Genomic DNA, 23292 nt, shown 5'->3' on the forward strand with positions numbered 1-23292 from the left:
GGCAGAAACCCCACGGATATCGTTACAGCATATGAAATAGCAATTGCGGAAAAGGAAGTTTATACTAGTCAAAGAGAAGCTAGGCGAATAAATCAGAGATTTGAAAGAACAACGTATAATGGTCGAAATTCGGAATCGTGTGGGCCCCGAAACCAACAAAAAAGGGAGAGACATTGGTCTCAAGAGGGAAAAACAAATAATTACAGTAACAACAATCAAAGACCATTTAAACAAAAAAAGTACGACAATGAGCAACAAAGTGACCGACAGAGACAGAAAAATTGGGGAAACTATAGTACCCAAACTAGAAATTCCAACTTCTCTAACCAGTCTGCAAAATCCAACACAAACAACAGTAATCAAATAAAAAAAAGAGATGAGTTGCACAACATTAATGATGACCAAAATTTTCAGTATGTAGTCTCAACATCCTAGCAGGCTACATAACCAAGCACACACATGGCTCGATTTTACCATATGTTCAAATTTAATTCCCATATGGTAAAAAATTAAACCTTTTGATCGACACAGGGTCTACTACTTCTTTTCTTGACCCTCAATTTGTTCCAAGCGAACAACATATTAAACTAACCGAGCCAAGAATTATAAAAACAATTATAAATACACATGCACTATATTCAGCATGTTTACTAGACATATTTAATGAATTTAACCAAAATGGTACACTAAAATTTTTATTATTTAAATTCCATTCATTTTTCGATGGCCTTACAGGAGTCGATTTACTAAAAACATTGAAAGCAAAAGTAGACTTAGAAAATTTCGTGTTGATCACACAAAATGCTAAACTCCCAATACTCACAAAAGAAAATTTAGCAAGAGAAAAGCTAGAGATTGAGCATTCAACCAGAAAACTAATCAAGATCCCTGTTAACCTTAAAGAAGGCACTTTTCTTTGTCAAGAAATACAACTAGATAATGACCTTTTATTTCAAACGGATTATATTCAGCAGAAAATAACTTCAGTTGGGTCGAAATAACAAATTATTATAAATTAAAAGTATATGTTTTGACCAACCCCTTCAAGTAAATTCATATTCCAAAGGCCAGCATATAGAAGTAAACATCGCTTTCCCAAAATGATAATGAAACAGATTTAAGCTCATTTGATTTTAACAAAGTAATTAGAACTGCCCATATCAACTCAGAAGAAATCCAATTATTAAAAGACATTTGTGTTGAATTTTCTGACATCTTTTATGACGACAGTAAGCAACTATCATTTACAAACGAAGTCAAACATAAGATTTTGACTAAAGATGATATCCCGATTTATACAAGACCCTATAGGTATGGGTTCCATGAAAGAATTGAGGTAAAGGAACAATTAAAAAAATTACTCGATAATAAAATAATAAGACATAGTCACTCTCCTTGGAGTGCACCGGTTTGGCTTGTGCCAAAAAAAGCCGATGCCTCAGGAAAGAAAGCTAAATGAGAAAACCATAAAAGACAAGTACCCTATGCCAATAATAAACGATGTCTTGGATAGAATTGGGAAATCGAAATATTTTTCAATACTGGATTTAGCCAGTGGTTACCACCAGATAGAGATGCACAAGGACGACATCCAGAAAACAGCATTTTCGGCGGAGGGAGGACATTACGAGTTTATCAGAATGCCCTTTGGCCTGACTAATGCACCTGCAACTTTTCAAAGGGTAATAGATTCCTTATTTGGTGACTTATTTGGAACCTGTTGCCTTGCATATATGGATGACATCATTGTTTTCTCGCCATCCTTACAGGAACATATCCAACATTTAAAAAAAAGTCTTCAAGAAAATTAGAAATGCAAATTTAAAATTACAACCGGATAAGTCTGAATTCCTGAAAAAGGAAATCGAATATCTGGGTCACATTGTTACCCCCGAAGGGTAAAGCCAAACCCGACAAAGATTGAGACAATAAAGAAATTCCCTTTGCCTACTACACAGAAACAAATTAAATCATTCTTAGGTGTCATGGGTTATTATAGAAAGTTTATTAAAGATTTTGCTAAAATAACAAAACCACTAACTAAACAACTGAAGGGAAAATCAAAGGTTACTGTTGATGAGGACTTTATCAAAACTTTCGAATATTGTAAAACCTTGTTATGTAATGACCTGATCCTAATATACCCTGATTTCGATAAACCGTTTATACTTACTACAGATGCAAGTAATGTCGCTTTAGGGGCTGTTTTATCTCAAGGAAACTTGGGATCGGACAAGCCAGTTTCATTCGCTAGCAGAACACTAACGGACACCGAGGCGAACTACTCTACCGTCGAAAAAGAGATGCTTGCCATAATTTGGGCAATTAAGTATTTTAGACCGTATCTTTTTGGTCAAAAATTTAAAATTGTCACTGACCATAAGCCCCTGACATGGCTTATGAGTTTCAAGGAACCAAATTCCAAATTGGTGAGATGGAAGCTCAGACTGTTAGAGTACGATTACGAAGTTATATACAAAAAGGGGTCTCAAAACGTGATTGCTGACGCCTTGAGCAGAACAACACTTGATATCAACTTAAATGACCAAGAATCAGTCGAGGCGACATGTGAGGAAACCGTACATTCAGGCCTGGAGAACATTTCACAACTTATAGCAATTTCGGAAAAATGTTTAAACGATTTTAATATCCAAATTATCCTTAACAAAGATCCAGTTTCTAACATCAAAATCGAAAGCCCGTTTAAAAACAAACTTCGCCGCATTATATCAGAACCCATTTTTAATAAAAAAGTCGTGAATAGAATTTTGAGAACTATTTTAAAACCAAATAAAACTTGTGCAATTTTTACCACTGACACAATATTCAAAATAGTACAAGAGGTTTTTTCACAGTTTTTTTCAAACAGTACACTCTATAAACTTGTTAGATGCACAGAGTTTTTGGAAGAACGTACCACACAGGATGAACAAGAAAAATAAATTAGAGACTATCACTATTATAATAATCACAGGGAATTGATGAAACTCTAGCCCATTTAAAAATAACAATATATTTTCCACATATGAAGCAAAAAATTACAAAAACAATAAACAATTGTGACTTATGCCAAACCCTGAAATACGATAGACATCCGCAAAAAGTTCCCTATCAGGAAACAGAGGTTCCAAAACTCCCATTAGACATAATTCATATCGATTTGTACACCATTAACCATCAAAATGTTTTAACAATAATAGACAAGTTTTCAAAATTTGCTGCTGGGTACACTATACCAGCAAGAGATAGCCTAAATATAGTAAAATCAATCAGACATTTTATGTGCACTCATGGCATACCTAAAACGATTGTTTGTGACCAGGGTGCAGAGTTCGCAGGAAATCTTTTCATTGATTTTGCACTCAATACAATATCACCAGACATGTCACATCTTTTCAACAGTCTTCAAGTAACGCCCCTGTTGAACGATTTCATTCGTCTTTAACAGAAATTTACAGACTAATAATGGAAAAGAGGAAAACTGAAAAAACTCCCACAATACATGACGATATCCTCGCAGAAGCATTGATCACTTACAACAATGCTATACACTCTGCAACTAATTTCACACCCTTTGAATTATTCTCGGGTCGAACCCACCTGTTTCAAAAAGCATTAAAATTTACTAACGAACACGATTATTTACAAGACTTAGACCTTTATCAAAAAAAAATATACCCCAAGATTGCTCAACAAATATCTGATCAAAATAAAAAACGAACTTTAAAACTAAACCAAGAAAGGAAGGATCCACCAGAAGTGGAAACTGACGAGACAGTCAGAAAAGAAAATAGAAGAAATAAATTGACTCCTCGCTTTTCAAAACATATTGTCACTAAAGATAAGGGGTCACATTTATTACAAAGAAAAAGCAAAAAATTCACAAGTCAAAAATAAAACGATTGACAAGAAAGCCTTAGCAAAAAACCAGGTATACATATATATAATATAAAATACAAAAACACAAGCAAACAAAAAATTATTAAATACGATTTTTCATATATACCTAATTATTGTAAACAACAACATACTTATTACACAAAAAGAATAAAAAAAAAAGAAAGGAATTTAGGGAAATTAAAGGGAGCATGAACAAATGAATAAACAATGTCAATCATCAATGAAACGTTAATAATAAAATAATTATAAAATTTTCAAACATTACCGATCAACCGATAATAACAAACAGAATATTATAGGTAAATTAAAAAAAAAAAAAAAAAAAAAAAAAACTATAAAAATAAGATCTATAAGGAATTAAGCACTGAACACAACGAAATCCATGTTCGTCAATATTTAAATAGAATTGGCCCTAGCATTGATGTTATGTATAACCATTTAAATAATACTTTATTTTTTTTTTTTGCTTAAAATTATCCCAAAATTTATTTTTTTTTCAACTAAAGAAGACAAGATCACAGAAATTTTAGAAAAACGAAATGTCACAATTTCATCGCAAGAACGTTTATATAGATTACTTGAAATAGATACATTTGTAAACAAAACTAATGTAATATTTTACATAAAAATTCCAATGTTCAGAATTAAAGATTATAAATTCATTCATTATACCATTGCCAATGACAAGACTAAATATCTAAAAATACCTAAACATGTTATTTATAATAGATATAGTATTAAGCCTCTTAAAGATAAAATTATGTTTTTTTTTTTTGCCCCAACGTGGGATACAAATTATCTACAAGAAATCATCAATGGACAGAACAACCGGAAATTCTGGAACCAGAAAGGGAGTTTGTTTTGTTGGTGTTAAATAGACTTAAAACCTAGCATAGACAACCTCACCTGGAAGCAATCAAAGCGCAACTATATTTTAATCCTTTGAAGAGGATCAATTGTTCTCAAACCACCACCAGTCGCTACTAATTTCGTTCAGACCACCGCTATGGCCCTCACTTCAATCCAGTGGGGGAGGAGTTACCTACCCGGTCACCACACCAACGAATTCACCTTCAACTACACAAACCATGGACAACACATCAAAAAGGGCAACAAATAACACATATGTACATATATACGTACATACATATTTACACACATACATGTATCCATACATACATATATAGACACTTACATACATATATACATTCATACATATATACATAATTAACTGAAGGAGAGAACGGCATTGTCGCCGAATAAAAATATAATTGTGTGTTGAACGTCAAACAAGACGGAGGTTTTGATTTTATAATAAAAAATACTAAAAAGTAAATAAACACAGGGAAAAGTTACTCTTTTTCCTCAAACACGTCTTGGCCAAGATGTTAACTCGGGCAACGTATGCTCCATGGAGACATGTCAGGCCACCAGTCTCATAGACTTCCTACACCTGACACCGGCCAGAGTTACATGGCCAAAGGTCGAGAAGTGTTTCCAAGCAATTTTCGAGCTTCTGGAACAGCAGAATGCTGATATTACGACGGAGAAGTGGGCCGTGGTGAGCCGCAAAGATGCAGCCCCCATAGTGACAGATATTTGTCCAAATGAACAGCTTGAGATCTGGATGGATGCAGAGAGTGTGGACACCATCAAGGAAAGATGCAACAGCCTCAAATTTTGTTTTTGGATTACCAATTTTGAGTTTTGCGATTAGAACAAGCTTTTATATTTTTATATTTATGCAATATATATTTTGAAATGTTAAAAAAAAGGTTACAATTGCGGCAGTCTCATTTGTCTGCCGATTATTCTGACTGGCAACGATAGTTTGTCGTAATAGAAAAATATTGTTGCTTTATTAACGAAACGTTGATTGGTGAATTTTGTCATCAAAGTTTATTATGCCAAAAGTATCCATGTCCTTGTTTCACATCTACTTTGTATCGGCACTCTTTTGACTTGGTTAAGGCTGGAACAGGAATACGTAAACAGGGATAAACAAAACTTCCCAATAATCAATATTGCACGATCTAAAATATTACGTTTCGAATTAAATTCATCTATAAACCAGAGGGATGGGGCAAACTCCGACCGCGTCAAAGTTTGTATACCCTTGCAACTTTTTTGGTAACTCTTTCCTTACCTATAGCCATCAAAATGGAAAAACGTTTTATCTAAAAAGGCTAAAGTTTGCGAAAGAACGGCCTAAAATCTTAGCATAGGAAATAACGAAGATATTGATCAAAGTCACTGTTTATCACCGATTGTTCCTATGGGAGCTATATGATATAGTCGCCCGATCTTAGTTTGATTCGGCACAGTCATTAATGGTTATATTAAACTGAGAAATAACAAATTTTTATGACATTTGCGTAGAAAGTAACGAATTTACTTGGGTTCTATTCAATAATCTCTTAGTTTTTCAACTATTTTAACGAAAATTGCTAATAATTCACTGATTAAAAAGAGACAGAAAGATTTGGAAATTTCATACTGCTAAGTTTATTTTCGAAAATATCTAGTACTCTCAGCTGGACGGAAGCAATTCACACATTTTTGAGATCCAAGAAGGCCTGGGATGTTTGTAAAATTCGACCTGGTCAAGGGGGTACAGTACTTGAATCATTCTAATTCGTGAACTCATACAGTCAACATCAAAAATAAAACAAAAAGTTTACTTCTGAAAATCAAAAAAGAGAAAAACAAAAGTGAAAACATGTGAACTGTTCAATTGATCATGCAATCCGGAAAGGTTAGTAAACGTGAGGATATAACTTTTCATAATCGTGACCAAGTGTTCTTTTCCAGCCATTGGTTACGAAGCTCCCAATCTCAGCTACCGTATACGAGCTAAAGGCTGAGCTTCAGAGCCTTCTCAATATTGAGCCGGAAACATTGGAGATTTCTGCATCTGATGTAACGTGTGCCGATTCAGATCTTTTAATAGAAGTTGCTGGTCTAGGCAAAAACAAACAAATTAAGCCGGTTGTGTCTTGCTATGAAGGCAACAATTTTGTGGGCTTGATACTATTTTCCCTTGGGGGCGAGGATTTCGCAGATCAAGTATCGAAGATAGTGAATCTTCCGTCATTGAGCTATCCTCGGGATCTAGTGGCGGATCCGTCCAGCCATCCACTATTGATTGCAAGCGAGGTATTAAACGAAAAGCCCAAGGACATGAAATAACCATAGAGACTAAACGGTAAGTATTAGGAATAGAAAATCAAAATTCAGTGACTGAATATTCCGTCTCTTGAAAATAGGATCAAATATGTTCTCGAATCCAGTGAGGAGAGTCTAGAAAACCACTCGTATGGAGATATGCAGTAGGCAAGCGATATGGGAGGCTGCGGAATAAAGTCCCGACCACGCCCGGTTAAACATGAAATCGAAATGGAACCTGATGTTATAAATGGTCAGCGGCCCCCGTACGTTAACATTCTCCCAGAGAACAGGCCGTTTGTCGTGGTTATATCTTCCTCAGAATGTGAGAAAAACTTTTGCGACCTGTTGGAAGAGTTCTTTGGAATTTAAGGATTTCAGAAATGTTCGCTGTTTGGATTTCAATGAGGTGACTCCAGACACTGAGTACAATGGGCGGCTGTACATTGCAGCGGCCAATGAGGATACGATGGACTGGGTGGCGGGCAACGTATGCTCCATGGAGACATATCAGGCCACCAGTCTCATAGACTTCCTACACTGACACCGGCCAGAGTTACATGGCCAAAGGTCGAGAAGTGTTTCCAAGCAATCGAGCTTCTGGAACAGCAGAATGCTGATATTACGACGGAGAAGTGGGCCGTGGTGAGCCGCAAAGATGCAGCCCCATAGTGACAGATATTTGTCCAACAGCTTGAGATCTGGATGGATGCAGAGAGTGTGGACATCATCAAGGAAAGATGCAACAGCCTCAAATTTTGTTTTTGGATTATCAAATTTGAGTTTTGCGATTAGAACACGCTTTTATATTTTTATTTTATGCAATATATATTTTGAAATGTTAAAAAAAAGGTTACAATTGCGGCAGTCTCATTTGTCTGCCGATTATTCTGACTGGCAACGATAGTTTGTCGTAATAGAAAAATATTGTTGCTTTACTAACGAAACGTTGATTGGTGAATTTTGTCATCAAAGTTTATTATGCCAAAAGTATCCATGTCCTTGTTTCACATCTACTTTGTATCGGCACTCTTTTGACTTGGTTAAGGCTGGAACAGGAATACGTAAACAGGGATAAACAAAACTTCCCAATAATCAATATTGCACGATCTAAAATATTACGTTTCGAATTAAATTCATCTATAAACCAGAGGTTTATTGTATACCCTTGCAACTTTTTTGGTAACTCTTTCCTTACCTATAGCCATCAAAATGGAAAAACGTTTTATCTTAAAAGGCTAAAGTTTGCGAAAGAACGGCCTAAAATCTTAGCATAGGAAATAACGAAGATATTGATCAAAGTCACTGTTTACCACCGATTGTTCCTATGGGAGCTATATGATACAGTCGCCCGATCTTAGTTTGATTCGGCACAGTCATTAATGGTTATATTAAACTGAGAAATAACAAATTTTTATGACATTTGCGTAGAAAGTAACGAATTTACTTGGGTTCTATTCAATAATCTCTTAGTTTTTCAACTATTTTAACGAAAATTGCTAATAATTCACTGATTAAAAAGAGACAGAAAGATTTGGCAATTTCATACTGCTAAGTTTATTTTCGAAAATATCTAGTACTCTCAGCTGGACGGAAGCAATTCACACATTTTTGAGATCCAAGAAGGCCTGGATGTTTGTAAAATTCGACCTGGTCAAGGGGGTACAGTACTTGAATCATTCTAATTCGTGAACTCATACAGTCAACATCAAAAATAAAACAAAAAGTTTACTTCTGAAAATCAAAAAAGAGAAAAACAAAAGTGAAAACATGTTGACTGTTCAATTGATCATGCAATCCGGAACGGTTAGTAAACGTGAGGATATAACTTTTCATAATCGTGACCAAGTGTTCTTTTCCAGCCATTGGTTACGAAGCTCCCAATCTCAGCTACCGTATACGAGCTAAAGGCTGAGCTTCAGAGCCTTCTCAATATTGAGCCGGAAACATTGGAGATTTCTGCATCTGATGTAACGTGTGCCGATTCAGATCTTTTAATAGAAGTTGCTGGTCTAGGCAAAAACAAACAAATTAAGCCGGTTGTGTCTTGCTATGAAGGCAACAATTTTGTGGGCTTGATACTATTTTCCCTTGGGGGCGAGGATTTCGCCGATCCATTAGTCGATAATTCGGTGTCAGACTCAAGTATCGAAGATAGTGAATCTTCCGTCATTGAGCTATCCTCGGGATCTAGTGGCGGATCCGTCCAGCCATCCACTATTGATTGCAAGCGAGATATTAAACGAAAAGCCCAAGGACATGAAATAACCATAGAGACTAAACGGTAAGTATTAGGAATAGAAAATCAAAGTTCAGTGACTGAATATTCCGTCTTTGAAAATAGGATCAAATATGTTCTCGAATCCAGTGAGGAGAGTCTAGAAAACCACTCGTATGGAGATATGCAGGAGGCATGCGATATGGGAGGCTGCGGAATAAAGTCCCGACCACGTCCGGTTAAACATGAAATCGAAATGGAACCTGATGTTATAAATGGTCAGCGGTCCCCGTACGTTAACATTCTCCCAGAGAACAGGCCGTTTGTCGTGGTTATATCTTCCTCAGAATGTGAGAAAAACTTTTGCGACCTGTTGGAAGAGTTCTTTGGAATTTTTAAGGATTTCAGAAATGTTCGCTGTTTGGATTTCAATGAGGTGACTCCAGACACTGAGTACAATGGGCGGCTGTACATTGCAGGGGCCAATGAGGATACGATGGACTGGGTGGCGGGCAACGTATGCTCTATGGAGACATATCAGGCCACCAGTCTCATAGACTTCCTACACCTGACACCGGCCAGAGTTACATGGCCAAAGGTCGAGAAGTGTTTTCAAGCAATTTTCGAGCTTCTGGAACAGCAGAATGCTGATATTACGACGGAGAAGTGGTCCGTGGTGAGCCGCAAAGATGCAGCCCCCATAGTGACAGATATTTGTCCAAATGAACAGCTTGAGATCTGGATGGATGCAGAGAGTGTGGACATCATCAAGGAAAGATGCAACAGCCTCAAATTTTGTTTTTGGATTATCAAATTTGAGTTTTGCGATTAGAACACGCTTTTATATTTTTATTTTATGCAATATATATTTTGAAATGTTAAAAAAAAGGTTACAATTGCGGCAGTCTCATTTGTCTGCCGATTATTCTGACTGGCAACGATAGTTTGTCGTAATAGAAAAATATTGTTGCTTTACTAACGAAACGTTGATTGGTGAATTTTGTCATCAAAGTTTATTATGCCAAAAGTATCCATGTCCTTGTTTCACATCTACTTTGTATCGGCACTCTTTTGACTTGGTTAAGGCTGGAACAGGAATACGTAAACAGGGATAAACAAAACTTCCCAATAATCAATATTGCACGATCTAAAATATTACGTTTCGAATTAAATTCATCTATAAACCAGAGGGATGGGGCAAACTTCGACCGCGTCAAAGTTTGTATACCCTTGCAACTTTTTTGGTAACTCTTTCCTTACCTATAGCCATCAAAATGGAAAAACGTTTTATCTAAAAAGGCTAAAGTTTGCGAAAGAACGGCCTAAAATCTTAGCATAGGAAATAACGAAGATATTAATCAAAGTCACTGTTTACCACCGATTGTTCCTATGGGAGCTATATGATATAGTCGCGCGATCTTAGTTTGATTCGGCACAGTCATTAATGGTTATATTAAACTGAGAAATAACAAATTTTTATGACATTTGCGTAGAAAGTAACCAATTTACTTGGGTTCTATTCAATAATCTCTTAGTTTTTCAACTATTTTAACGAAAATTGCTAATAATTCACTGATTAAAAAGAGACAGAAAGATTTGGCAATTTCATACTGCTAAGTTTATTTTCGAAAATATCTAGTACTCTCAGCTGGACGGAAGCAATTCACACAGTTTTGAGATCCAAGAAGGCCTGGGATGTTTGTAAAATTCGACCTGGTCAAGGGGGTACAGTACTTGAATCATTCTAATTCGTGAACTCATACAGTCAACATCAAAAATAAAACAAAAAGTTTACTTCTGAAAATCAAAAAAGAGAAAAACAAAAGTGACTGTTGACTGTTCAATTGATCATGCAATCCGGAAAGGTTAGTAAACGTGAGGATATAACTTTTCATAATCGTGACCAAGTGTTCTTTTCCAGCCATTGGTTACGAAGCTCCCAATCTCAGCTACCGTATACGAGCTAAAGGCTGAGCTTCAGAGCCTTCTCAATATTGAGCCGGAAACATTGGAGATTTCTGCATCTGATGTAACGTGTCCCGATTCAGATCTTTTAATAGAATTTGCTGGTCTAGGCAAAAACAAACAAATTAAGCCGGTTGTGTCTTGCTATGAAGGCAACAATTTTGTGGGCTTGATACTATTTTCCCTTGGGGGCGAGGATTTCGCCGATCCATTAGTCGATAATTCGGTGTCAGACTCAAGTATCGAAGATAGTGAATCTTCCGTCATTGAGCTATCCTCGGGATCTAGTGGCGGATCCGTCCAGCCATCCACTATTGATTGCAAGCGAGGTATTAAACGAAAAGCCCAAGGACATGAAATAACCATAGAGACTAAACGGTAAGTATTAGGAATAGAAAATCAAAATTCAGTGACTGAATATTCCGTCTTTTGAAAATAGGATCAAATATGTTCTCGAATCCAGTGAGGAGAGTCTAGAAAACCACTCGTATGGAGATATGCAGGAGGCATGCGATATGGGAGGCTGCGGAATAAAGTCCCGACCACGCCCTGTTAAACATGAAATCGAAATGGAACCTGATGTTATAAATGGTCAGCGGCCCCCGTACGTTAACATTCTCCCAGAGAACAGGCCGTTTGTCGTGGTTATATCTTCCTCAGAATGTGAGAAAAACTTTTGCGACCTGTTGGAAGAGTTCTTTGGAATTTTTAAGGATTTCAGAAATGTTCGCTGTTTGGATTTCAATTAAGTGACTCCAGACACTGAGTACAATGGGCGGCTGTAGATTGCAGCGGCCAATGAGGATACGATGGACTGGGTGGCGGGCAACGTATGCTCCATGGAGACATATCAGGCCACCAGTCTCATAGACTTCCTACACCTGACACCGGCCAGAGTTACATGGCCAAAGGTCGAGAAGTGTTTCCAAGCAATTTTCGAGCTTCTGGAACAGCAGAATGCTGATATTACGACGAAGTGGGCCGTGGTGAGCCGCAAAGATGCAGCCCCCATAGTGACAGATATTTGTCCAAATGAACAGCTTGAGATCTGGATGGATGCAGAGAGTGTGGACATCATCAAGGAAAGATGCAACAGCCTCAAATTTTGTTTTTGGATTATCAAATTTGAGTTTTGCGATTAGAACACGCTTTTATATTTTTATTTTATGCAATATATATTTTGAAATGTTAAAAAAAAGGTTACAATTGCGGCAGTCTCATTTGTCTGCCGATTATTCTGACTGGCAACGACAGTTTGTCGTAATAGAAAAATATTGTTGCTTTACTAACGAAACGTTGATTGGTGAATTTTGTCATCAAAGTTTATTATGCCAAAAGTATCCATGTCCTTGTTTCACATCTACTTTGTATCGGCACTCTTTTGACTAGGTTAAAACTGGAACAGGAATACGTAAACAGGGATTAACAAAACTTCCCAATAATCAATATTGCACGATCTAAAATATTACGTTTCGAATTAAATTCATCTATAAACCAGAGGGATGGGGCAAACTTCGACCGCGTCAAAGTTTGTATACCCTTGCAAAATTTTTGGTAACTCTTTCCTTACCTATAGCCATCAAAATGGAAAAACGTTTTATCTAAAAAGGCTAAAGTTTGCGAAAGAACGGCCTAAAATCTTAGCATAGGAAATAACGAAGATATTAATCAAAGTCACTGTTTACCACCGATTGTTCCTATGGGAGCTATATGATATAGTCGCGCGATCTTAGTTTGATTCGGCACAGTCATTAATGGTTATATTAAACTGAGAAATAACAAATTTTTATGACATTTGCGTAGAAAGTAACCAATTTACTTGGGTTCTATTCAATAATCTCTTAGTTTTTCAACTATTTTAACGAAAATTGCTAATAATTCACTGATTAAAAAGAGACAGAAAGATTTGGCAATTTCATACTGCTAAGTTTATTTTCGAAAATATCTAGTACTCTCAGCTGGACGGAAGCAATTCACACAGTTTTGAGATCCAAGAAGGCCTGGGATGTTTGTAAAATTCGACCTTGTCAAGGGGGTACAGTACTTGAATCATTCTAATTCGTGAACTCATACAGTCAACATCAAAAATAAAACAAAAAGTTTACTTCTGAAAATCAAAAAAGAGAAAAACAAAAGTGACTGTTGACTGTTCAATTGATCATGCAATCCGGAAAGGTTAGTAAACGTGAGGATATAACTTTTCATAATCGTGACCAAGTGTTCTTTTCCAGCCATTGGTTACGAAGCTCCCAATCTCAGCTACCGTATACGAGCTAAAGGCTGAGCTTCAGAGCCTTCTCAATATTGAGCCGGAAACATTGGAGATTTCTGCATCTGATGTAACGTGTCCCGATTCAGATCTTTTAATAGAATTTGCTGGTCTAGGCAAAAACAAACAAATTAAGCCGGTTGTGTCTTGCTATGAAGGCAACAATTTTGTGGGCTTGATACTATTTTCCCTTGGGGCGAGGATTTCGCCGATCTATTAGTCGATAATTCGGTGTCAGACTCAAGTATCGAAGATAGTGAATCTTCCGTCATTGAGCTATCCTCGGGATCTAGTGGCGGATCCGTCCAGCCATCCACTATTGATTGCAAGCGAGGTATTAAACGAAAAGCCCAAGGACATGAAATAACCATAGAGACTAAACGGTAAGTATTAGGAATAGAAAATCAAAATTCAGTGACTGAATATTCCGTCTTTTGAAAATAGGATCAAATATGTTCTCGAATCCAGTGAGGAGAGTCTAGAAAACCACTCGTATGGAGATATGCAGGAGGCATGCGATATGGGAGGCTGCGGAATAAAGTCCCGACCACGCCCGGTTAAACATGAAATCGAAATGGAACCTGATGTTATAAATGGTCAGCGGCCCCCGTACGTTAACATTCTCCCAGAGAACAGGCCGTTTGTCGTGGTTATATCTTCCTCAGAATGTGAGAAAAACTTTTGCGACCTGTTGGAAGAGTTCTTTGGAATTTTTAAGGATTTCAGAAATGTTCGCTGTTTGGATTTCAATTAAGTGACTCCAGACACTGAGTACAATGGGCGGCTGTAGATTGCAGCGGCCAATGAGGATACGATGGACTGGGTGGCGGGCAACGTATGCTCCATGGAGACATATCAGGCCACCAGTCTCATAGACTTCCTACACCTGACACCGGCCAGAGTTACATGGCCAAAGGTCGAGAAGTGTTTCCAAGCAATTTTCGAGCTTCTGGAACAGCAGAATGCTGATATTACGACGAAGTGGGCCGTGGTGAGCCGCAAAGATGCAGCCCCCATAGTGACAGATATTTGTCCAAATGAACAGCTTGAGATCTGGATGGATGCAGAGAGTGTGGACATCATCAAGGAAAGATGCAACAGCCTCAAATTTTGTTTTTGGATTATCAAATTTGAGTTTTGCGATTAGAACACGCTTTTATATTTTTATTTTATGCAATATATATTTTGAAATGTTAAAAAAAAGGTTACAATTGCGGCAGTCTCATTTGTCTGCCGATTACTCTGACTGGCAACGACAGTTTGTCGTAATAGAAAAATATTGTTGCTTTACTAACGAAACGTTGATTGGTGAATTTTGTCATCAAAGTTTATTATGCCAAAAGTATCCATGTCCTTGTTTCACATCTACTTTGTATCGGCACTCTTTTGACTAGGTTAAAACTGGAACAGGAATACGTAAACAGGGATTAACAAAACTTCCCAATAATCAATATTGCACGATCTAAAATATTACGTTTCGAATTAAATTCATCTATAAACCAGAGGGATGGGGCAAACTTCGACCGCGTCAAAGTTTGTATACCCTTGCAAAATTTTTGGTAACTCTTTCCTTACCTATAGCCATCAAAATGGAAAAACGTTTTATCTAAAAAGGCTAAAGTTTGCGAAAGAACGGCCTAAAATCTTAGCATAGGAAATAACGAAGATATTAATCAAAGTCACTGTTTACCACCGATTGTTCCTATGGGAGCTATATGATATAGTCGCGCGATCTTAGTTTGATTCGGCACAGTCATTAATGGTTATATTAAACTGAGAAATAACAAATTTTTATGACATTTGCGTAGAAAGTAACCAATTTACTTGGGTTCTATTCAATAATCTCTTAGTTTTTCAACTATTTTAACGAAAATTGCTAATAATTCACTGATTAAAAAGAGACAGAAAGATTTGGCAATTTCATACTGCTAAGTTTATTTTCGAAAATATCTAGTACTCTCAGCTGGACGGAAGCAATTCACACAGTTTTGAGATCCAAGAAGGCCTGGGATGTTTGTAAAATTCGACCTGGTCAAGGGGTACAGTACTTGAATCATTCTAATTCGTGAACTCATACAGTCAACATCAAAAATAAAACAAAAAGTTTACTTCTGAAAATCAAAAAAGAGAAAAACAAAAGTGACTGTTGACTGTTCAATTGATCATGCAATCCGGAAAGGTTAGTAAACGTGAGGATATAACTTTTCATAATCGTGACCAAGTGTTCTTTTCCAGCCATTGGTTACGAAGCTCCCAATCTCAGCTACCGTATACGAGCTAAAGGCTGAGCTTCAGAGCCTTCTCAATATTGAGCCGGAAACATTGGAGATTTCTGCATCTGATGTAACGTGTCCCGATTCAGATCTTTTAATAGAATTTGCTGGTCTAGGCAAAAACAAACAAATTAAGCCGGTTGTGTCTTGCTATGAAGGCAACAATTTTGTGGGCTTGATACTATTTTCCCTTGGGGGCGAGGATTTCGCCGATCCATTAGTCGATAATTCGGTGTCAGACTCAAGTATCGAAGATAGTGAATCTTCCGTCATTGAGCTATCCTCGGGATCTAGTGGCGGATCCGTCCAGCCATCCACTATTGATTGCAAGCGAGGTATTAAACGAAAAGCCCAAGGACATGAAATAACCATAGAGACTAAACGGTAAGTATTAGGAATAGAAAATCAAAATTCAGTGACTGAATATTCCGTCTTTTGAAAATAGGATCAAATATGTTCTCGAATCCAGTGAGGAGAGTCTAGAAAACCACTCGTATGGAGATATGCAGGAGGCATGCGATATGGGAGGCTGCGGAATAAAGTCCCGACCACGCCCGGTTAAACATGAAATCGAAATGGAACCTGATGTTATAAATGGTCAGCGGCCCCCGTACGTTAACATTCTCCCAGAGAACAGGCCGTTTGTCGTGGTTATATCTTCCTCAGAATGTGAGAAAAACTTTTGCGACCTGTTGGAAGAGTTCTTTGGAATTTTTAAGGATTTCAGAAATGTTCGCTGTTTGGATTTCAATTAAGTGACTCCAGACACTGAGTACAATGGGCGGCTGTAGATTGCAGCGGCCAATGAGGATACGATGGACTGGGTGGCGGGCAACGTATGCTCCATGGAGACATATCAGGCCACAGTCTCATAGACTTCCTACACCTGACACCGGCAAGAGTTACATGGCCAAAGGTCGAGAAGTGTTTCCAAGCAATTTTCGAGCTTCTGGAACAGCAGAATGCTGATATTACGACGGAGAAGTGGGCCGTGGTGAGCCGCAAAGATGCAGCCCCCATAGTGACAGATATTTGTCCAAATGAACAGCTTGAGATCTGGATGGATGCAGAGAATGTGGACATCATCAAGGAAAGATGCAACAGCCTCAAATTTTGTTTTTGGATTATCAAATTTGAGTTTTGCGATTAGAACACGCTTTTATATTTTTATTTTATGCAATATATATTTTGAAATGTTAAAAAAAAGGTTACAATTGCGGCAGTCTCATTTGTCTGCCGATTATTCTGACTGGCAACGATAGTTTGTCGTAATAGAAAAATATTGTTGCTTTACTAACGAAACGTTGATTGGTGAATTTTGTCATCAAAGTTTATTATGCCAAAAGTATCCATGTCCTTGTTTCACATCTACTTTGTATCGGCACTCTTTTGACTTGGTTAAGGCTGGAACAGGAATACGTAAACAGGGATAAACAAAACTTCCCAATAATCAATATTGCACGATCTAAAATATTACGTTTCGAATTAAATTCATCTATAAACCAGAGGGATGGGTCAAACTTCGACCGCGTCAAAGTTTGTATACCCTTGCAACTTTTTTGGTAACTCTTTCCTTACCTATAGCCATCAAAATGGAAAAACGTTTTATCTAAAAAGGCTAAAGTTTGCGAAAGAACGGCCTAAAATCTTAGCATAGGAAATAACGAAGATATTGATCAAAGTCACTGTTTACCACCGATTGTTCCTATGGGAGCTATATGATATAGTCGCCCGATCTTAGTTTGATTCGGCACAGTCATTAATGGTTATATTAAACTGAGAAATAACAAATTTTTATGACATTTGCGTAGAAAGTAACGAATTTACTTGGGTTCTATTCAATAATCTCTTAGTTTTTCAACTATTTTAACGAAAATTGCTAATAATTCACTGATTAAAAAGAGACAGAAAGATTTGGCAATTTCATACTGCTAAGTTTATTTTCGAAAATATCTAGTACTCTCAGCTGGACGGAAGCAATTCACACATTTTTGAGATCCAAGAAGGCCTGGGATGTTTGTAAAATTCGACCTGGTCAAGGGGGTACAGTACTTGAATCATTCTAATTCGTGAACTCATACAGTCAACATCAAAAATAAAACAAAAAGTTTACTTCTGAAAATCAAAAAAGAGAAAAACAAAAGTGAAAACATGTTGACTGTTCAATTGATCATGCAATCCGGAAAGGTTAGTAAACGTGAGGATATAACTTTTCATAATCGTGACCAAGTGTTCTTTTCCAGCCATTGGTTACGAAGCTCCCAATCTCAGCTACCGTATACGAGCTAAAGGCTGAGCTTCAGAGCCTTCTCAATATTGAGCCGGAAACATTGGAGATTTCTGCATCTGATGTAACGTGTCCCGATTCAGATCTTTTAATAGAAGTTGCTGGTCTAGGCAAAAACAAACAAATTAAGCCGGTTGTGTCTTGCTATGAAGGCAACAATTTTGTGGGCTTGATACTATTTTCCCTTGGGGCGAGGATTTCGCCGATCCATTAGTCGATAATTCGGTGTCAGACTCAAGTATCGAAGATAGTGAATCTTCCGTCATTGAGCTATCCTCGGGATCTAGTGGCGGATCCGTCCAGCCATCCACTATTGATTGCAAGCGAGGTATTAAACGAAAAGCCCAAGGACATGAAATAACCATAGAGACTAAACGGTAAGTATTAGGAATAGAAAATCAAAATTCAGTGACTGAATATTCCGTCTCTTGAAAATAGGATCAAATATGTTCTCGAATCCAGTGAGGAGAGTCTAGAAAACCACTCGTATGGAGATATGCAGGAGGCAAGCGATATGGGAGGCTGCGGAATAAAGTCCCGACCACGCCCGGTTAAACATGAAATCGAAATGGAACCTGATGAATAAATGGTCAGCGGCCCCCGTACGTTAACATTCTCCCAGAGAACAGGCCGTTTGTCGTGGTTATATCTTCCTCAGAATGTGAGAAAAACTTTTGCGACCTGTTGGAAGAGTTCTTTGGAATTTTTAAGGATTTCAGAAATGTTCGCTGTTTGGATTTCAATTAAGTGACTCCAGACACTGAGTACAGCGGCCAATGAGGATACGATGGACTGGGTGGCGGGCAACGTATGCTCCATGGAGACATATCAGGCCACCAGTCTCATAGACTTCCTACACCTGACACCGGCCAGAGTTACATGGCCAAAGGTCGAGAAGTGTTTCCAAGCAATTTTCGAGCTTCTGGAACAGCAGAATGCTGATATTACGACGGAGAAGTGGGCCGTGGTGAGCCGCAAAGATGCAGCCCCCATAGTGACAGATATTTGTCCAAATGAACAGCTTGAGATCTGGATGGATGCAGAGAGTGTGAACATCATCAAAAAAAGATGCAACAGCCTCAAATTTTGTTTTTGGATTATCAAATTTGAGTTTTGCGATTAGAACACGCTTTTATATTTTTATTTTATGCAATATATATTTTGAAATGTTAAAAAAAAGGTTACAATTGCGGCAGTCTCATTTGTCTGCCGATTATTCTGACTGGCAACGACAGTTTGTCGTAATAGAAAAATATTGTTGCTTTACTAACGAAACGTTGATTGGTGAATTTTGTCATCAAAGTTTATTATGCCAAAAGTATCCATGTCCTTTTTTCACATCTACTTTGTATCTGGAACAGGAATACGTAAACAAGGATAAACAAAACTTCCCAATAATCAATATTGCACGATCTAAAATATTACGTTTCGAATTAAATTCATCTATAAACCAGAGGGATGGGGCAAACTTCGACCGCGTCAAAGTTTGTATACCCTTGCAACTTTTTTGGTAACTCTTTCCTTACCTATAGCCATCAAAATGGAAAAACGTTTTATCTAAAAAGGCTAAAGTTTGCGAAAGAACGGCCTAAAATCTTAGCATAGGAAATAACGAAGATATTGATCAAAGTCACTGTTTACCACCGATTGTTCCTATGGGAGCTATATGACATAGTCGCCCGATCTTAGTTTGATTCGGCACAGTCATTAATGGTTAATTAAACTGAGAAATAACAAATTTTTATGACATTTGCGTAGAAAGTAACGAATTTACTTGGGTTCTATTCAATAATCTCTTAGTTTTTCAACTATTTTAACGAAAATTGCTAATAATTCACTGATTAAAAAGAGACAGAAAGATTTGGCAATTTCATACTGCTAAGTTTATTTTCGAAAATATCTAGTACTCTCAGCTGGACGGAAGCAATTCACACATTTTTGAGATCCAAGAAGGCCTGGGATGGGCCCAGTATTAGGAATAGAAAATCAAAATTCAGTGACTGAATATTCCGTCTTTTGAAAATAGGATCAAATATATTCTCGAATCCAGTGAGGAGAGTCTAGAAAACCACTCGTATGGAGATATGCAGGAGGCATGCTATATGGGAGGCTGCGGAATAAAGTCCCGACCACGCCCGGTTAAACATGAAATCGAAATGGAACCTGATGTTATAAATGGTCAGCGGCCCCCGTACGTTAACATTCTCCCAGAGAACAGGCCGTTTGTCGTGGTTATATCTTCCTCAGAATGTGAGAAAAACTTTTGCGACCTGTTGGAAGAGTTCTTTGGAATTTTTAAGGATTTCAGAAATGTTTGCTGTTTGGATTTCAATGAGGTGACTCCAGACACTGAGTACAATGGGCGGCTGTACATTGCAGCGGCCAATGAGGATACGATGGACTGGGTGGCGGGCAACGTATGCTCCATGGAGACATATCAGGCCACCAGTCTCATAGACTTCCTACACCTGACACCGGCCAGAGTTACATAGCCAAAGGTCGAGAAGTGTTTCCAAGCAATTTTCGAGCTTCTGGAACAGCAGAATGCTGATATTACGACGGAGAAGTGGGCCGTGGTGAGCCGCAAAGATGCAGCCCCCATATATATAGATATTTGTCCAAATGAACAGCTTGAGATCTGGATGGATGCAGAGAGTGTGGACATCATCAAGGAAAGATGCAACAGCCTCAAATTTTGTTTTTGGATTATCAAATTTGAGTTTTGCGATTAGAACACGCTTTTATATTTTTATTTTATGCAATATATATTTTGAAATGTTAAAAAAAAGGTTACAATTGCGGCAGTCTCATTTGTCTGCCGATTATTCTGACTGGCAACGATAGTTTGTCGTAATAGAAAAATATTGTTGCTTTACTAACGAAACGTTGATTGGTGAATTTTGTCATCAAAGTTTATTATGCCAAAAGTATCCATGTCCTTGTTTCACATCTACTTTGTATCGGCACTCTTTTGACTTGGTTAAGGCTGGAACAGGAATACGTAAACAGGGATAAACAAAACTTCCCAATAATCAATATTGCACGATCTAAAATATTACGTTTTGAATTAAATTCATCTATAAACCAGAGGGGTGGGGCAAACTTCGACCGCGTCAAAGTTTGTATACCCTTGCAACTTTTTTGGTAACTCTTTCCTTACCTATAGCCATCAAAATGGAAAAACGTTTTATCTAAAAAGGCTAAAGTTTGCGAAAGAACGGCCTAAAATCTTAGCATAGGAAATAACGAAGATATTGATCAAAGTCACTGTTTACCACCGATTGTTCCTATGGGAGCTTATGATATAGTCGCCCGATCTTAGTTTGATTCGGCACAGTCATTAATGGTTATATTAAACTGAGAAATAACAAATTTTTATGACATTTGCGTAGAAAGTAACGAATTTACTTGGGTTCTATTCAATAATCTCTTAGTTTTTCAACTATTTTAACGAAAATTGCTAATAATTCACTGATTAAAAAGAGACAGAAAGATTTGGCAATTTCATACTGCTAAGTTTATTTTCGAAAATATCTAGTACTCTCAGCTGGACGGAAGCAATTCACACATTTTTGAGATCCAAGAAGGCCTGGGATGTTTGTAAAATTCGACCTGGTCAAGGGGGTACAGTACTTGAATCATTCTAATTCGTGAACTCATACAGTCAACATCAAAAATAAAACAAAAAGTTTACTTCTGAAAATCAAAAACGAGAAAAACAAAAGTGAAAACATGTTGACTGTTCAATTGATCATGCAATCCGGAAAGGTTAGTAAACGTGAGGATATAACTTTTCATAATCGTGACCAAGTGTTCTTTTCCAGCCATTGGTTACGAAGCTCCCAATCTCAGCTACCGTATACGAGCTAAAGGCTGAGCTTCAGAGCCTTCTCAATATTGAGCCGGAAACATTGGAGATTTCTGCATCTGATGTAACGTGTGCCGATTCAGATCTTTTAATAGAAGTTGCTGGTCTAGGCAAAAACAAACATATTAAGCCGGTTGTGTCTTGCTATGAAGGCAACAATTTTGTGGGCTTGATACTATTTTCCCTTGGGGGCGAGGATTTCGCCGATCCATTAGTCGATAATTCGGTGTCAGACTCAAGTATCGAAGATAGTGAATCTTCCGTCATTGAGCTATCCTCGGGATCTAGTGGCGGATCCGTCCAGCCATCCACTATTGATTGCAAGCGAGGTATTAAACGAAAAGCCCAAGGACATGAAATAACCATAGAGACTAAACGGTAAGTATTAGGAATAGAAAATCAAAATTCAGTGACTGAATATTCCGTCTTTTGAAAATAGGATCAAATATGTTCTCGAATCCAGTGAGGAGAGTCTAGAAAACCACTCGTATGGAGATATGCAGGAGGCATGCGATATGGGAGGCTGCGGAATAAAGTCCCGACCATGCCCGGTTAAACATGAAATCGAAATGGAACCTGATGTTATAAATGGTCAGCGGCCCCCGTACGTTAACATTCTCCCAGAGAACAGGCAGTTTGTCGTGGTTATATCTTCCTCAGAATGTGAGAAAAACTTTTGCGACCTGTTGGAAGAGTTCTTTGGAATTTTTAAGGATTTCAGAAATGTTCGCTGTTTGGATTTCAATGAGGTGACTCCAGACACTGAGTACAATGGGCGGCTGTACAATACAGCGGCCAATGAGGATACGATGGACTGGGTGGCGGGCAACGTATGCTCCATGGAGACATATCAGACCACCAGTCTCATAGACTTCCTACACCTGACACCGGCCAGAGTTACATGGCCAAAGGTCGAGAAGTGTTTCCAAGCAATTTTCGAGCTTCTGGAACAGCAGAGTGCTGATATTACGACGGAGAAGTGGGCCGTGGTGAGCCGCAAAGATGCAGCCCCCATAGTGACAGATATTTGTCCAAATGAACAGCTTGAGATCTGGATGGAGGCAGAGAGTGTGGACATCATCAAGGAAAGATGCAACAGCCTCAAATTTTGTTTTTGGATTATAAAATTTGAGTTTCGCGATTAGAACACGCATTTATATTTTTATTTTATGCAATATATATTTTGAAATGTTAAAAAAAAGGTTACAATTGCGGCAGTCTCATTTGTCTGCCGATTATTCTGACTGGCAACGATAGTTTGTCGTAATAGAAAAATATTGTTGCTTTACTAACGAAACGTTGATTGGTGAATTTTGTCATCAAAGTTTATTATGCCAAAAGTATCCA

The 23292-nt window shown here is 37.7% G+C and overlaps 5 protein-coding genes across 5 annotated transcripts; all 5 read left to right on the forward strand.

Moving 5' to 3' along the window:
- Positions 1-6631: 6631 nt before the first annotated feature.
- Positions 6632-7600, forward strand: LOC124462067. Its single transcript, XM_047013459.1, has 3 exons — positions 6632-6655; positions 6712-7105; positions 7167-7600. The coding sequence occupies exons 1-2, from the start codon at positions 6641-6643 to the stop codon at positions 7087-7089; spliced, it is 393 nt and encodes a 130-aa protein (XP_046869415.1). The 5' UTR covers positions 6632-6640; the 3' UTR covers positions 7090-7105; positions 7167-7600.
- Positions 7601-8724: 1124 nt separating this feature from the next.
- Positions 8725-10116, forward strand: LOC124462066. The gene is made up of 2 exons (XM_047013458.1): positions 8725-9349; positions 9410-10116. The coding sequence occupies exon 2, from the start codon at positions 9468-9470 to the stop codon at positions 10113-10115; it is 648 nt and encodes a 215-aa protein (XP_046869414.1). The 5' UTR covers positions 8725-9349; positions 9410-9467; the 3' UTR covers position 10116.
- Positions 10117-11122: 1006 nt separating this feature from the next.
- On the forward strand, positions 11123-12008 carry LOC124462065. The gene is made up of 3 exons (XM_047013457.1): positions 11123-11148; positions 11205-11626; positions 11688-12008. Exons 1-3 carry the CDS (start codon positions 11134-11136, stop codon positions 11995-11997), a joined length of 747 nt encoding a protein of 248 aa, XP_046869413.1. The 5' UTR covers positions 11123-11133; the 3' UTR covers positions 11998-12008.
- Positions 12009-15670: 3662 nt separating this feature from the next.
- On the forward strand, positions 15671-16605 carry LOC124462064. Its single transcript, XM_047013456.1, has 3 exons — positions 15671-15696; positions 15753-16174; positions 16236-16605. The coding sequence occupies exons 1-3, from the start codon at positions 15682-15684 to the stop codon at positions 16543-16545; spliced, it is 747 nt and encodes a 248-aa protein (XP_046869412.1). The 5' UTR covers positions 15671-15681; the 3' UTR covers positions 16546-16605.
- A 5214-nt stretch (positions 16606-21819) lies between these two features.
- LOC124462068 lies at positions 21820-23090 on the forward strand. The gene is made up of 3 exons (XM_047013460.1): positions 21820-21845; positions 21902-22323; positions 22385-23090. The coding sequence occupies exons 1-3, from the start codon at positions 21831-21833 to the stop codon at positions 23088-23090; spliced, it is 1143 nt and encodes a 380-aa protein (XP_046869416.1). The 5' UTR covers positions 21820-21830.
- Positions 23091-23292: the final 202 nt, after the last annotated feature.

Source organism: Drosophila willistoni, unplaced genomic scaffold, assembly GCF_018902025.1.
Source record: "Drosophila willistoni isolate 14030-0811.24 unplaced genomic scaffold, UCI_dwil_1.1 Seg868, whole genome shotgun sequence".
In the NCBI taxonomy this organism is placed as follows: Eukaryota; Metazoa; Arthropoda; class Insecta; order Diptera; family Drosophilidae; genus Drosophila; species Drosophila willistoni.